Source organism: Acomys minous (assembly GCF_964271855.1).
Source record: "Acomys minous genome assembly, chromosome: 8".
Taxonomy (NCBI): Eukaryota; Metazoa; Chordata; class Mammalia; order Rodentia; family Muridae; genus Acomys; species Acomys minous.
This window is the reverse complement of record NC_140489.1, coordinates 107186893-107200445: the sequence shown is the minus strand read 5'-3', so window position 1 is coordinate 107200445 and position 13553 is coordinate 107186893. Positions and strand designations below refer to the sequence as shown.

Here is a 13553-nt window from a genome sequence, read left to right as displayed (position 1 = left end):
CTATCACGTCTATCCCATCACCCACACACTAATGCTCCTTAATCTCATGCAGTTCGGGCTGGCCTCAAACTCTCCATGCACTTAGGAATCATCGTGAGCCCCTCCCACTCCTAGCCATCATTCCCCACCCCTCAAGTGCTGGGATTCCGGGACGGCGCCATCCTGGCAGGGTTCCCAGGTGCTGGGGTAATGTGCACCCTGGGCAAGCACTGTCCAACTAAGCTACACCTCCAACCCCACTGGACAATCTTCACCTCAGTCTACCACAGTTCTAAAATGCCTAGCTTAGCAGTTCTAAATGCTCTAAACAAGTGGGGTTTGCAACTTACTGCGGGGAGGGGAGGTGACCTGACTTCACTTGGCAGCAAAATTTGACATGAATGAAAAAGTGGAATTAAACTTCCAGATGGTTACCCAAGGGCGGGACAAGGAAGAGGTGCAAATGTGATGGTTTTTTACTTATGGAACCAGGCCCTGCCTCCTTCACTCAACCTGAAAGTCCACCTTCCAGGATCAAAAGTGGGCAGCAGAAACTGGAAAGCAGGCCAAAGGTTTCATGTCTACCGACGAAGGACGAAGTGAATGAATTATTCACATATTACAATATGTGCAGTGTCACGTATAATCCCAACTACTCAGGGGGTTGAGACAGGAGGATCATGTACCATCCAGGGTGACACAAGAGATTGTGTCCAGAGGGGACAGAAGGCCATAAGTGAAAATTTAATAAAAGCAAAGATAAAAGAAAAGTAAAAAGTATTAAGTACAGTGGCCTGGAACCTTCTATAGTTAGTACTCAAATATATATAATATATATATACTAAATTTAGACTGATAAATAAAACCTTTTGAAGAGTCCAGAACAGAGTCAGAAACCCAATGTTCCCGAACTCTAGCTCTGACCTTCCTGTTCAGCCCCAGCCTGACAGCCCCAGTCGGCTCTCAGCCACTCCCAACGCTGGAGTCCCCAAGCCCACAGCCTTGCTGTGCACACTGCACTCCTGCTCCAGCTCCACCACCGAAGTACTTCTACTTGTTCTTCAAGACTGAGTCCAAAGCCAGGCGTGGTGGCGCACGCCTGTAATCCCAGCACTCGGAAGTTAGAGGCAGGCGGACGGCTGTGAGTTCAAGGCCAGCCTGGTCTACAAAGTGAGTCCAGGACAGCCAAGGCTACACCACACTTATTATTAATACTATGTATGTTCTCTGTGGAATTCATGTTCTAATACAATGTATGTTCTCTGTGGGATTTATATTCGCAACTTGCTGGACAAAATGACAACCCATACATTTAAAACATGAGCTAACCCAAAATGTCTTCCCATGATAACATTCTTTCTAAAATATCAAAAAGAATTAATCCCTGACTACATAAGTCTTTGGCCACACAGCTGCTGGGAGAAGACACTACAGAAATCACTCACAAAACATTCTCACCTGTTCTTTAGACAGTGACTTCATGAGCTCATCTTCAAATTGCAACGTTCCACCTCACGGGCTACATGCAACACATTTTCAGTATCTGATCCAGCAATAAATTGCTGTGGGCCTCTACAGAACTGTGGTTCCACTTAGTACAGCGTCCAAAGAATGCTCCACGCTGTGCTGAGAAACACATTCTTCATGATTTAACCTACTCCTTTCATAAATGTGCTAGGCCCAGGGAAGCGATGCCGACGCTGCAAGAGGCTCTCAATTCACTGACATGAGTAAGAAGGTCTCAGCTGTTCATAAAACCCTACAATATGTCTCACAAGCTGAAAACTTGCCTGACAACTTTTGATTATCCTTCAAGGGCAATATTTCAAATATAATATCCTCCTCTGGGCATTAAACGGTATCTCAGTTGCAACTAACTCGTCAACATTTGGGTCAGATCCCAGAATAAAATATTTTAAAAAAACAATTACTTATGAAATATTACAGATCAATTTAGACATAGCTAAAATGTCTAATTGTGTCAAGCCACCAATTTGTGATGAGATAAAGTGAAAAATGTTGATTAGCCTAGAAGAGCAACATAAAAACTCTTGGTTACAGGACAAAGCAAATGATGTGCTCAAATCCACTGCAGAAACACCACTGGACACTGGGCGGAGGAGTCCCCTACAGTCAGATCGCCAACTATCTCAGTAAGCCATTCCTGCTTTTAAACTGAATTTTAACTGAAAAAAAAAATTCCTTCTGAAGCATACCATATGGTTGTAACCTTTTAAAGGATCGTGGATTTTGGGTTTATTTTGCTGTTGTTGTTGTTGTTTGGGGTTTGAGGGATTGTTTTTTGTTTGTTTGTTTTGTTTTGTTGTTGTTTTTCCTAATGAAGAAGGATATTCCTTACAAAGATTAGTCACTAAGATATGGTAAAGATGCAGCAATAAATACAGGTGTATATAATATGGATCAATATGTTAGAGGAATAAATGTAACTTTATTAAAATTACACCAAATTAGGTTTGCTTTAAAAACAAAAAAACTCCTACTAACAACACCTGGCCCTTCCTTTCAATAACAATTTTTTAAAGAGTTATTTATTTATTTATTATTATATATACAGTGCTCTGACTGCATGCACACCTGCATGCCAGAAGAGGGCATCAGATCTCATTATAGATGGTTGTGAGCCACCATGTGATTGCTGGGAATTGAACTCAGGACCTCTGGAAGAGCAGTCAGTGCTCTTAACTTCTGAGCCATTTCTCTAGCCCATCAATAACCAATTTACAATAACCAAAAGCATAGTGACGTGTGAGAAACTATCTAATACCTTTGGAGTACAATGCAACTGTCGTTTTATAAAATTAAATAGTGGGCTGGGTTCTCATAGCTTTCTCTTCCAAATGCTTTCCTTGTCCTCCAAGAAAATCCGCTTTACTCCCCATTCAATACCTCCAATGACATTCAGTCACTGAATAATCAAAAGCATGCCTGGCTTTCAAAGCTCTGTCCTGCGTCACGACCTCCAAGGCTGTTTGTTCCCTTGCACTGTTCTTTTACAGAGTAACCTGACTGCATTTCAAAAGCATACAATGGCATAAACCAGGAAAGACCAAGTTTTCCATTTGCTGAAAATAGCAGACAGCACGCTGGCTGCTAAACAGGTACCGCACCCTCATGTCCTCCGCGTTCTCTCTCACCCTCCATTCTGATGAGCAGGTCGCACCTAAGCAACACTAGTAGGAAGACTCGAAGGCCGTGCATACAGCACTAATGCAGGATCCGTTTCCTCATAACTCCTGTAATGGTTCCACTAACTCAGGCAGAAACCCTTATGGAAACGGAAGACAGTTATTCCCAGATCAACACCACGACGTCTCCCCCAAACTTGGCAGCTTCTGACTATGCAGGTGACTGCTGCCGTCACTGCATGTTACTCAAAGGCTCTACTTACTTTATTCTAGGCACCACTCTAAGCAGAGTCAAGTAAGCCAAGTATTTAATAATCATAAAATAAAAAGAGTACTTGTTCAGCTTTGTTACTTAAAAAATACTGTCAGGGTTGGAGATATGACAGCTCCGTGGGTAAGAGCACTGGCTGCTCTTCCAAAGGACCCAGGCTCAATTCTCAGCTCCCACGTGGGACCTCACAAGCATCTAGCTCCAGTTCCAGGGGCTCCGATGCCCTCTTTTGGCCTCTGAGGACACCTCATACATGAGGTGCACATACATACATGTAGGCAAAACCCCCACACATAAAAAGTCAAACAAAATAAACTTTAAAAGTTTCTGGACACATTTAAATACATACTACTGTACAGAAAAGCAAATTAATTGGCATTGGTAATTTTGTTTTGAGGCAAGATCTCACTATGTTGCCCACGTTAGGATAGAACTTTTGGGCCCAAGAGCGTATCTTGACTCAATCCACAGAGCGCTGCTACGACAGGCCCCCACCACTCTATTGATCTGCTTCCTCACGTCAGGCGTAAGTTGCAGGGACAATAACTGCTGACATTTTACACTATCTAAGCTCTTGCGAGTTTTCCCCCACTTGTTGCACATGCTGGCATTACCTAAGATCCTCCAAAAACATACGACTTGGTACAAACACAGAAACCAATTTTTATATTGACTGAATGTATTTCCTTACTTTCCTTTTAAATCATGTACAGATGTCCATTTTATCTAAATTAGCATTTGCTTACATTTTCTGTCCTAGAATAAAATACAAGCTGGAAAATTAGTTTTAAGCAAACACCTAGTTCAGCAAAATTACTATGTATATTACAATCCTTCCCACTAAGTGCTAGCTTAGCTTATTAATATACAAATAAACCCCTGAAGGTGACAGACGCCAAAAAAATCCAGGAGATTCCTGTCATCATGACACATGCCTTCATAAACATGCTGCCTCCATCACACATGGACCACTGCACCTCCACCAGAGCTACGGCAACCACCACCCTGACTCCCTACTAAACACACAATCACATCTGCACTATACCTGGGACAGGAAAGAACACAGGCCTTGGAACCAGGCACAGGCACAACCCAAGCCCAGCCTCGTAAATCAGAAATTCATTACTAACCTCAAGTTCATTTGTATTAAAATATTCCTTTCACACCAACAAGTTTGTGTTTGCATTTATTAATCTTTTTAAAGATTTTGCTTTTCATTTTAATAACACATACATGTGTGTGAGTTTATACATGTGAGAGCGGATGTCTGTAGAGACTAGAAGAGAATATGAGATCTCATGTGAGCTGCCACTGTGCACTGGAAACTGAATTCAAATCTCTGGAAGACATTGAGCATCTTTCCAGTCCTGTTTGGCAATTTTTAAAAGAAAAGCCATTGTACATGCAAAGGGAGCCTGGAGGCAAGAGTCATGGTGCCCAAAGTCCTCCCCTCCTGGCAGGCTTTCCTAGGAAACGTGAGCAGACTGACAGCAAGGGCAGCAGGAAGCACAGACAAGCACCGCTGCTTTGTGGCTCTAGGAAATCTCTCATTCATGTTTTTGGAGAATTTCTGTTTAATGTTATAAACTTGTAAAACAATAAGAGAAATGCAAAACTGCCTTCCATTGTCATCCTCAGTACAATGTATGTCCTATGAAATGTTTTTAAAATTAAACTTTTTGTCTGGTTCTTCACTGGAAACAGAGTAATTTCCTAATCTGGGTATAATTTATCTCATACTCCAGCTCTAGTTAAGCCTTTTTAAAATGAAAATAATAAATAAAGCTTATGTTTGTTTCTAATAAAAATTCTTACACTAAAACAAAGAAGAAAATATCAAAATAGTTTTAAGTAATTTGTGAGCAAAATAATAGTAGCCTACCTGAGCATGGTAGCATACACACCCTTTAATTTCAATACTTTAATTCCAGTACTCAGGAGGCAGAGGTCGGCAGATCTCTAAGTCTGGTGTATATAGTAAGACCCTTTCAATAGACGTACAGACAGACAGAAAGGCAACCTGGTATATATAGTGAGACCCTATAGATAGATAGATAGATAGATAGATAGATAGATAGACAGACAGACAGACAGACAGACAGACAGACAGACAGACAGTACAATGAGACCCTTAGAGAGACAGACAGACAACCTGGTGTATATAGTAAGACCCTTTAGATAGATAGATAGATAGATAGATAGATAGATAGATAGATAGATAGATAGACAGACAGACAGACAGACAGACAGACAGCAGAATGAGACCCTTAGAGAGACAGACAGACAGCCTGGTGTATATAGTAAGACCCTTTAGATAGATAGATAGATAGATAGATAGACAGACAGACAGACACACACACACACACACACATATAAATAACTCGTCTTTCTAAACAAATCATTAAAAACCAAAACTGAACTTTTTTTTTTTTTTTTTTTTGGTAAAGACAGGGTCATAGCTGAGAGTGGAGCACATTTTTATCCCAGCACCAGAAGGCAGAGGCAGGCAGATTTCTGTGAGTTCAAGGCCAGCCTGGTCTACAGAGCAAGTTCCAGGACAGCCAGGGCTCCACAGAGAAACCCTGTCTGGGAGGAAGGGGGCAGGCAGAGGACTAGACAGGACACAGTCTAACTATGTAAACACACCATGTAGACCAAGCTGGTCTTAAACTCAGAGATCCCCTGCCTCTGTGTGCCATGTGCTAGGAGTAAAGGTATGCACTACACTGCCTTGTGGAAGGGTTGACTTCTTTAAAAACTCAATTATGTTATGTAAACATGGTTTCTTCTAATCCCAGGTATGGGGTATGGGGACCGCTCCAGTTTGTCCACAGCTGGTTACAGCCTTGTGAAAGGGTGTGTTGTGTGATCTTTGTCAACAAGAAACTGTCTCGTGGGAAGCATAGTCTTTGCTAATTAGAAAAAAATACGAGAGGGGGGAGGGGGGAAGGAGGGGTGTGAGAAGAACACCTGGAGGAGCCTGTTGGAGGAGAAGGAAAAGGCTGCTACTGCGTCTGCTGTTGCTGGCTGACTGTCCTGACGACTGAGATTTATATTGCTACAAGGAACCTGAAGACCTTAAACAGCAGGAAGTAGTCAAAGAGCTACGCCCCTTCCCCCCACTAACCTTCTTTCTTTCCTACCTGGTGTTGGGGTGTTGGGAGGGATTGGAGTGGAGAAGGGAGAAAGAGATGTTAAGAAAGCAAAATCAGGCTGGGCGTGGTGGTGCACGCCTTTAATCCCAGCACTCAGGAGGCAGAGGCAGGCTGATCGCTGTGAGTTCAAGGCCAGCCTGGTCTACAAAGCAGGTCTAGGACAGCCAAGTCTACACAGAGAGACTTTGTCTCGAGAAAACAAAAAACAAAAACAACAACAAAGAAAGCAAAATAAAAATAGATTTTAAAGGTATGCCTACAATGCCTGGCATGAGTTTGTTTTTTAAAACTCAAAAAGATCAAAAAGAACAAGAGATGCTACTGTGAGGCAAAGCACTCACCTACTGATGCTACTGAGACCCTGGCCTTGGTATTCAATACCACAGAAAACAAAAAGAAGGGATTCGGTACTCAGGCACCTAGTAACCCATGACGGGACCCATCCAGGAGAAAAAGAAACAACTTCAAACAAGAAGCCATGATTATTAGTCAAAGAACATATTGAAATGAAACCTCTCAGACAAAAATCAGAACAGATACATGCACATAAAACAAAAATCTTCTAAGCTGGGCAAAGTAGCCAGCACCTATAATGCCAGCTAAAGCAGGAGGATCATGAGTTTGAGGCTAACCTGGAATTACACAGTGAATTCTAGGCCAGGTCTACATAGCAAAACCTGTCTCAAACACAAGCAAGCAGGCCAGCAAGATGGCCCAGCAGGTAAAGCCTGAGTCTGATTCCAGCTTCCAGAAAAAGAGGAGTAAGAGTGTCTACTCCAAGCAGGGCATGGTGGCACAGGTCTTTAATCCCAACACTCAAGAGGCAGAGGCAGGTGGGTCTCTGTGAGTTCAAGGCAACCTGGACTACAGAGTGAGTGACAGGACAGCCAGGGTGGTTATACGGAGAGACCTTGTCTCAAAAAAAAAAAAAGGGTCTACTGCAAAGTTGTCCACTCACCTCCACACAGATCACATGCATATGTATCTGTATACATGTACAATATAATAAATAAGTAAATTTTAAAATCTGCTACATACCTTGATCAATACAGTTTTCAGCAAGAGCAAAGAGCTGGGGTGAGCGCTCCTCAAGCAACTGTTGGTGAATATTCACACATCTCAAAGTCCACCAAGGCAAGCTCTAGAAAATAGCACCACAGATGCTGAAATTAAGGAACACTCAGGGGAAAAATCTACACTAACTGAAACTAATTTTTGGAACATCTTCATCCTCACGAAACATACTCCCAGATAAGCCTAATCATCCATGCCGTGCTCTCCGCACTATCAAACCTGCTGCCATGTCTTCTTAAGCACGTGCTTCCTGGAGTTGCTGCAGACTCACCATCTCCCTTACAATGGCTATGGCGAGCATCCTGCTCTGCCACGGCCCTCCATGCCCTTCACAACCCAGCAGCCTCTTCTTTAACTCACTCCTACTTGCTCTTGCTTGACCAGTATCTCTTTATTAAGAAAAGAGAACAGGGGGCAAAGAGAAGTCTCAGCAGGTGAGAGCAATTGCTGCACATATGTACGGACCTGAGAACTCAAATCACCATCACACACACAAAAAAGCCACAGATCAGACAGAGGAGGATCTCAGCAGCTCGCTGGCCAGCAAGCCTAGAAGAAACAGAGAGCTTCAGAGTCACTGAAAACCCTTCCTGAGGGAATGAGGCAGGCAGCAGTACAAGAAGACATGAGACACTCTCCTCTGGATGCCATGATGCACACAGGCACACACCCACACCCACACTCAAATATTCTCCTCTAGATTCCATGAGTGCACATGGACACCCACACCCACAACCCCACACACACCTACTCTCTCCTCTGGACTCCCTGAGTGCGTGCACACACACACACACACACACACACACACACACACTCCACCCACCCTACCCCCCCCACTCCGTGAGTGTTCAACACACACACACACACACACACACTCCACCCACCCTACCCACGAGGTGGGGGGGAGAGCAACAGAACAAGAAGCCATAACAAGCCAGTATAATCAATACATATCTGCACCCTCCATATAGGGTGGGGACAACAGATGCCCAGATCTTACTGGCCAGCAAACCTAGTCAAATCAATAAGCTCCAGATTCAGTGAAAGACCCTAAGAGTAAACGGGAAAGCCAGGCACAATCTTTGATTTAAACTCTCAAGGAGGCAGGTGGGCCTCTGTGAGTTCTTGAGGCCAGCCTGATATCCATGGTGAATTCCAAGACATCTAGGGCTCTATCTCAAAAGCAAAATAAAAATACAAAAATTAAATAGACAGCAATGAAGGAAGACACCAAACATTGGTCTCTACACACACACACACACACACACACACACACACACACACTGTGCATGCCCTCATACTAACACACACACACAAACAACCCCTGTTCCCCTAGCCCACCCCCACCTTCCCCTAGAAAAAGCCGGAACAAAAGTTAGTAATCTATTCTTGTGTATATGCTCATGTTTCTGTTAGTACTCCTGTGCCATAACACATATTTTAAGGGCTTCTAAAGCATGAAGTATGAGTGTATACCGAGTCGGCTCATTTAAAGCTGCGTCAGGCACAGACGCTCATACCCACAAGCTCAGCGCTCAGGAGCCAGAAGCGAGAGAATCACAGTCTCAAGTTAGCCTTAGCCTGAATTATATTACATGAATACCTAAGAAGCTAATTTTCCTTTTTTAGTAGCGATACTAATAGATCATTCTTAGTTATCAAAAATATTTTTTACTCAAATTTACTATCTCATCTGACTAAGGAGTCCCTTTCTCATAGACCTGATATAACAGGTCTCAACTCCTGGGAGACTGAAACAGAAGGATCTAAGTTCAAGACCTGTCTGGGCAACTTAGTGAGATGGCTAGATAAACAGTAGAGCCCTTGCCTAGCGAATTCCAGGCCCTAGGTCCACTCCCCAGTACAGAAACAGGGAAGGGTCCCCTTCCAATCAGCTATACACAGCTACTATAATTGAAGCTATAGATACACTTCTGACTTTACAATCAAATCCATTGTAATTACTGAAGTTGCTTTTCAGTGGATGGAGGGAAAGCAGAGTTATCTAAGAGGAAGGAAGTTTCAAATCATTTTAACTGAATTCCCTGAGGCATTCCCTCAGTTCGCTCTTTTCCGACCACTGAGGCTAGTGAAGTCAACCTACATTCCAGAACCTCCCTTTATCTGCCATCAGGCTAATGAGGGAGGCTTAGCTGCTTGACTCTTTCCCTTTATAGACAAGGGAATTACTTGTCTTCAGTCAAAAGGCCGAGCTGTTGGGAAAACATATGACCTAAGGCGCTGAACTCTTTACAAATCAGTTCTGTGATTTTAACCCTAGAAGGAGTGTAGAACTTTCCCTTCAGCTCTACTGGGAAATACAAAGGCCTTTCAATACCCTAGAACTGAAAAACCAAAACCGACAGTCCTACTGCAGACAGTGTGTCTTAACCTTACTTCCCCCTGAGGCACTTACCACAGTCATGCAGTCTGACTGAGCACTTGTACTAGTCTAGAACATTCCCCAAGGCAATAAGGCACTCAAAAAGGAGCTCCTTCTGTTTGAGGTCTCCTCTTCCCATGCCCCCAGCACTGGGCAATGATCCTGGAGTCACACTAGAGTAGACAAGTGCTCTACTGCTGAGCTACACCACCTGCCCTCCTCCCCTTCCCCTCCCCCTTCCCCTCCACATCCCCTGCACCAGTCTCTCATTTTGTTTTAGAGTAAGGAAATTGTTATTCAAGAAATCACCCGGCCTAAGTTCACACAGCTGAGGAGAGACAGTGAGAACTCTGGCCTGCTTTCAACACATCCATGTTATTAAATCTAGTCCACAGACTGAATAGACAGGGCAGGGGCAGGGGAGTGTCTTTCATACAGATCTACAAATACCAGAGTAAACACCAGGATATATTTCTTTAAGGAGTTGATTCACTCAAAAATTAATGTAAAATGGTGCTGGCATGTAACCTGTGGCCAGAGCAAGGTCCTGGGTTTGCTCATCATTGTTGAAATAACAACTTCAAAACTGAAATGAACTTACATAGTAAGTGATGTCTCTTTACTATTTAGGAGAGAAATGGTATTAGCATCATTGAGAGAATCTTACAGGGTCTGAGGGGATGGTGCGAGCTTAAGAGCTCTCGAAACACACTCAAGCTTGATTCCCAGTACCTGTATCAGGCAGCCCACAACCACATACAACCCCAGTTCCAAAGGGACTCAACGGCTCTGGGCCCCTCCAGCATGTGCACTCACCTGCATGCCCACACAGACACATAATTTAAAACAAAGTAAACTAATAAAAAGGAGAGCTGTTGTAAGTATGCACCATGCCAGTGAAGGGGGTGGGAGTTGGAGAGATGGCTCTAAGATCTTCCAGAGGTCCTGGGTTTGATTTCTAGCACCCATATGGTGTCTAAGAACCTTCTGGCCTCTGTTGGAAATGTTGGGTTTTTTGTTTCGGTTTGGTTTTTGGTTTTTTGAGACAGGGTTTCAAGAGAAGTCAGGTTGGAGAGGAGTTTGAGCCAGAACAGCTGAGTTGAACCAGCCAGCTAGAGTTCAGAAAGAACTAGAAAGGGTGAGCTTATTCAACAGAGCATCTTGGAGGCTGGAGAGGCCTAGGTTAGCAGATGGAGGCTGGATGCTAAAGCCTTCAAAGTCCAGGCTTGCAGAAGATTAGATTACATGGAGGCTAGATAAAACCGCCCTGAGCTCTGTCTAAGCCATGTGTTAGTAACACTGGGTAGGGCTCTCATCTCCTCCTCTCAACAGAGGAAATAAAAACAACATTTATGCTGGTGTGGTAGCACACGCCTTTAGTCCCAGTACTCGGGAGGCAGAGGCAGCTGAATAGCTGAGTTCTACAAAGTTACAAAATTAGTCCAGGATAGCCAGGGATATCACAAAGAGAAACCTTGTCAGAAAAAAAGAAAAAAAGAGGGGCTGCATAGATAGCTCAGAGCTTAAGAGCACTGGCTGCTCTTCCAAAGGTCCTGAGTTCAATTCTCAGCGACCACATGGTGGTTCATAGCTATCTATAATGAGATCTGATACCTTCTTCTGGCAGGCAGGCCCATATGCAGGCAGGATGTTGTATACATAAGAAAGAAAGAAAGAAAGAAAGAAAGAAAGAAAGAAAGAAAGAAAGAAAGAAAGAAAGAGTGTAGACTAAAAGGCATGTCTGCACTCCAGCCAGCTGGATTAAAGGTGTAATATCTATATTCCAGCCATAGGGCTTAAAGGTGCATACTAAGGCAGTGTCTGTATTCCAGCTGCATCACACAGGCCTAGGTCTTTGGATATGATCCCTTGCCAGAGCAGCCATGTTGCCAACCTGAAATTCCTCCACACTCTATAGGTCCCAGGCTTGCATGTGGTGTACACTCACATATGGAGCATGTAAAGTACTGTGTGAATATGTATTATTTGACATGGACACGGCCATGTCAGGGACCCTAATGCCATAGAGTTATGGAAAATGGCAAGGCCTTCCCCATTTGAGACACAGACAAACAGCAAAGCCTTCTCCAGGTGAGGAGCAAGGAGATGGCAAGGCCTTCCCTAGTCCATGTGGGGATGTTGATACTGGGTACAGAAAATGCCCACAGTGGCTTTCTCCCTCACTCCTACAGCCACGCTCACAGCCTGAAGACTGCTCCCTGCAGGGACTGTCCTTCCGACATTAGCTAACCCTGACTCCTTGTTCAGCTCACATAATAAATAGACAGAACTTCTGAAGTGCTGCAGCTTCTCCATCAGAGTCCATCCCAGCTTTTCTGCACTTCCATGTGTACTCCAATCTCAGAGATCCAACACACTAGTCACGCACATTGTGCAGACATGAACACAGACAAAATACCCATACACATAAAATAAGTCTTTTTTTTTTCCTTTTTGGTTTTTAAAGACAGGGTTTCTCTTTATACCCCTAGCTGCTCTAGAACTCACTCTGAAGACTCAAACTCAGAGATCTACCTGCCTCTGACTCCTGGGTGCTGAGATTAAAGGTGTGTCTCACCATGCCACAAATAACGTTTTATTGGGTCACAGGACTCAACTCATCTGTTGACACACTATGGCTGCTCTCAACGTACCCAGAGTAGAGCTAAGCAGCCACCATGCAGACTCCACACGGCACAGGTGACAGCCTCCACCCAAACCTGAGACCTCTGCACTGTCAGTCAGTGTGCCATTCCCAGTGCCTGTCAGCTTCCTGTGTGAGTGTTTCTCCTCACTGCTGTATGTGACATCTCAAGAAACCACACAAGAGATAGTCAACAATGCTCTACCACACTCAACACAAAAACCCAGAGGCCAGTCACTCAGATCCCTTCCATTCTCTCTGATATTGACTGTCATTAGCTCAAATTTATAACAGACCATGAATCTTTACTTAAGATTCAAAAAATGGAGCTGGGCAGTGGTGGCGCAAGCCTTTAATCCCAGCACTCAGGAGGCAGAGGCAGGCAGATTGCTGTGAGTTCGAGGCCAGCCTGGTCTACAAAGTGAGTGCAGGACAGCCAGGGCTACACAGAGAAACCCTGTCTCGGAAAAAAAAAAATTCAAAGAATGAACACTTAGACACACACAAACTTATACACTCACACAGACACACTTACAGACACATACACTTGTTGCTGTTAAATTATCAGTATTGCCTAATAATTGCTGCACATCGAGTGCCACTTGTTGTTAAATTATCAGTAGGGCCTAATAATGTTTATTAGCAGGCTTATACTTATTATTATTATGGCAGTATAACCTGCTAGCAATCAATCAAGACACAGATATCTGTTATATTTTAAAATAGCCTTAGTTAACCTGGGGCAGGGCAGATATTAATCTCCTAAACTACTTCCCATAGTGGGGCAAGTATGGGATCCCTGTCTCAATCCCATGCCATCTGCTTCTAATAACTTTTATCAAGCTGCCTCCCATCCATAATCCCATATACTTGCTAATGTTCTTCATCTGGGCCAAATCTC

General features: G+C 43.7%; 1 protein-coding gene across 1 annotated transcript in view; it reads right to left on the bottom strand.

Moving 5' to 3' along the window:
* Positions 1 to 13553, bottom strand: part of LOC311604096 (tetratricopeptide repeat protein 27) — a 130247-nt gene that overhangs the window by 109421 nt on the left and 7273 nt on the right. The window contains exon 5 of the mRNA XM_084793636.1: positions 7590 to 7692. Within this exon, the coding sequence (XP_084649762.1) occupies positions 7590 to 7692 (103 nt within the window). The remainder of the gene's footprint in view (positions 1 to 7589; positions 7693 to 13553) is intronic.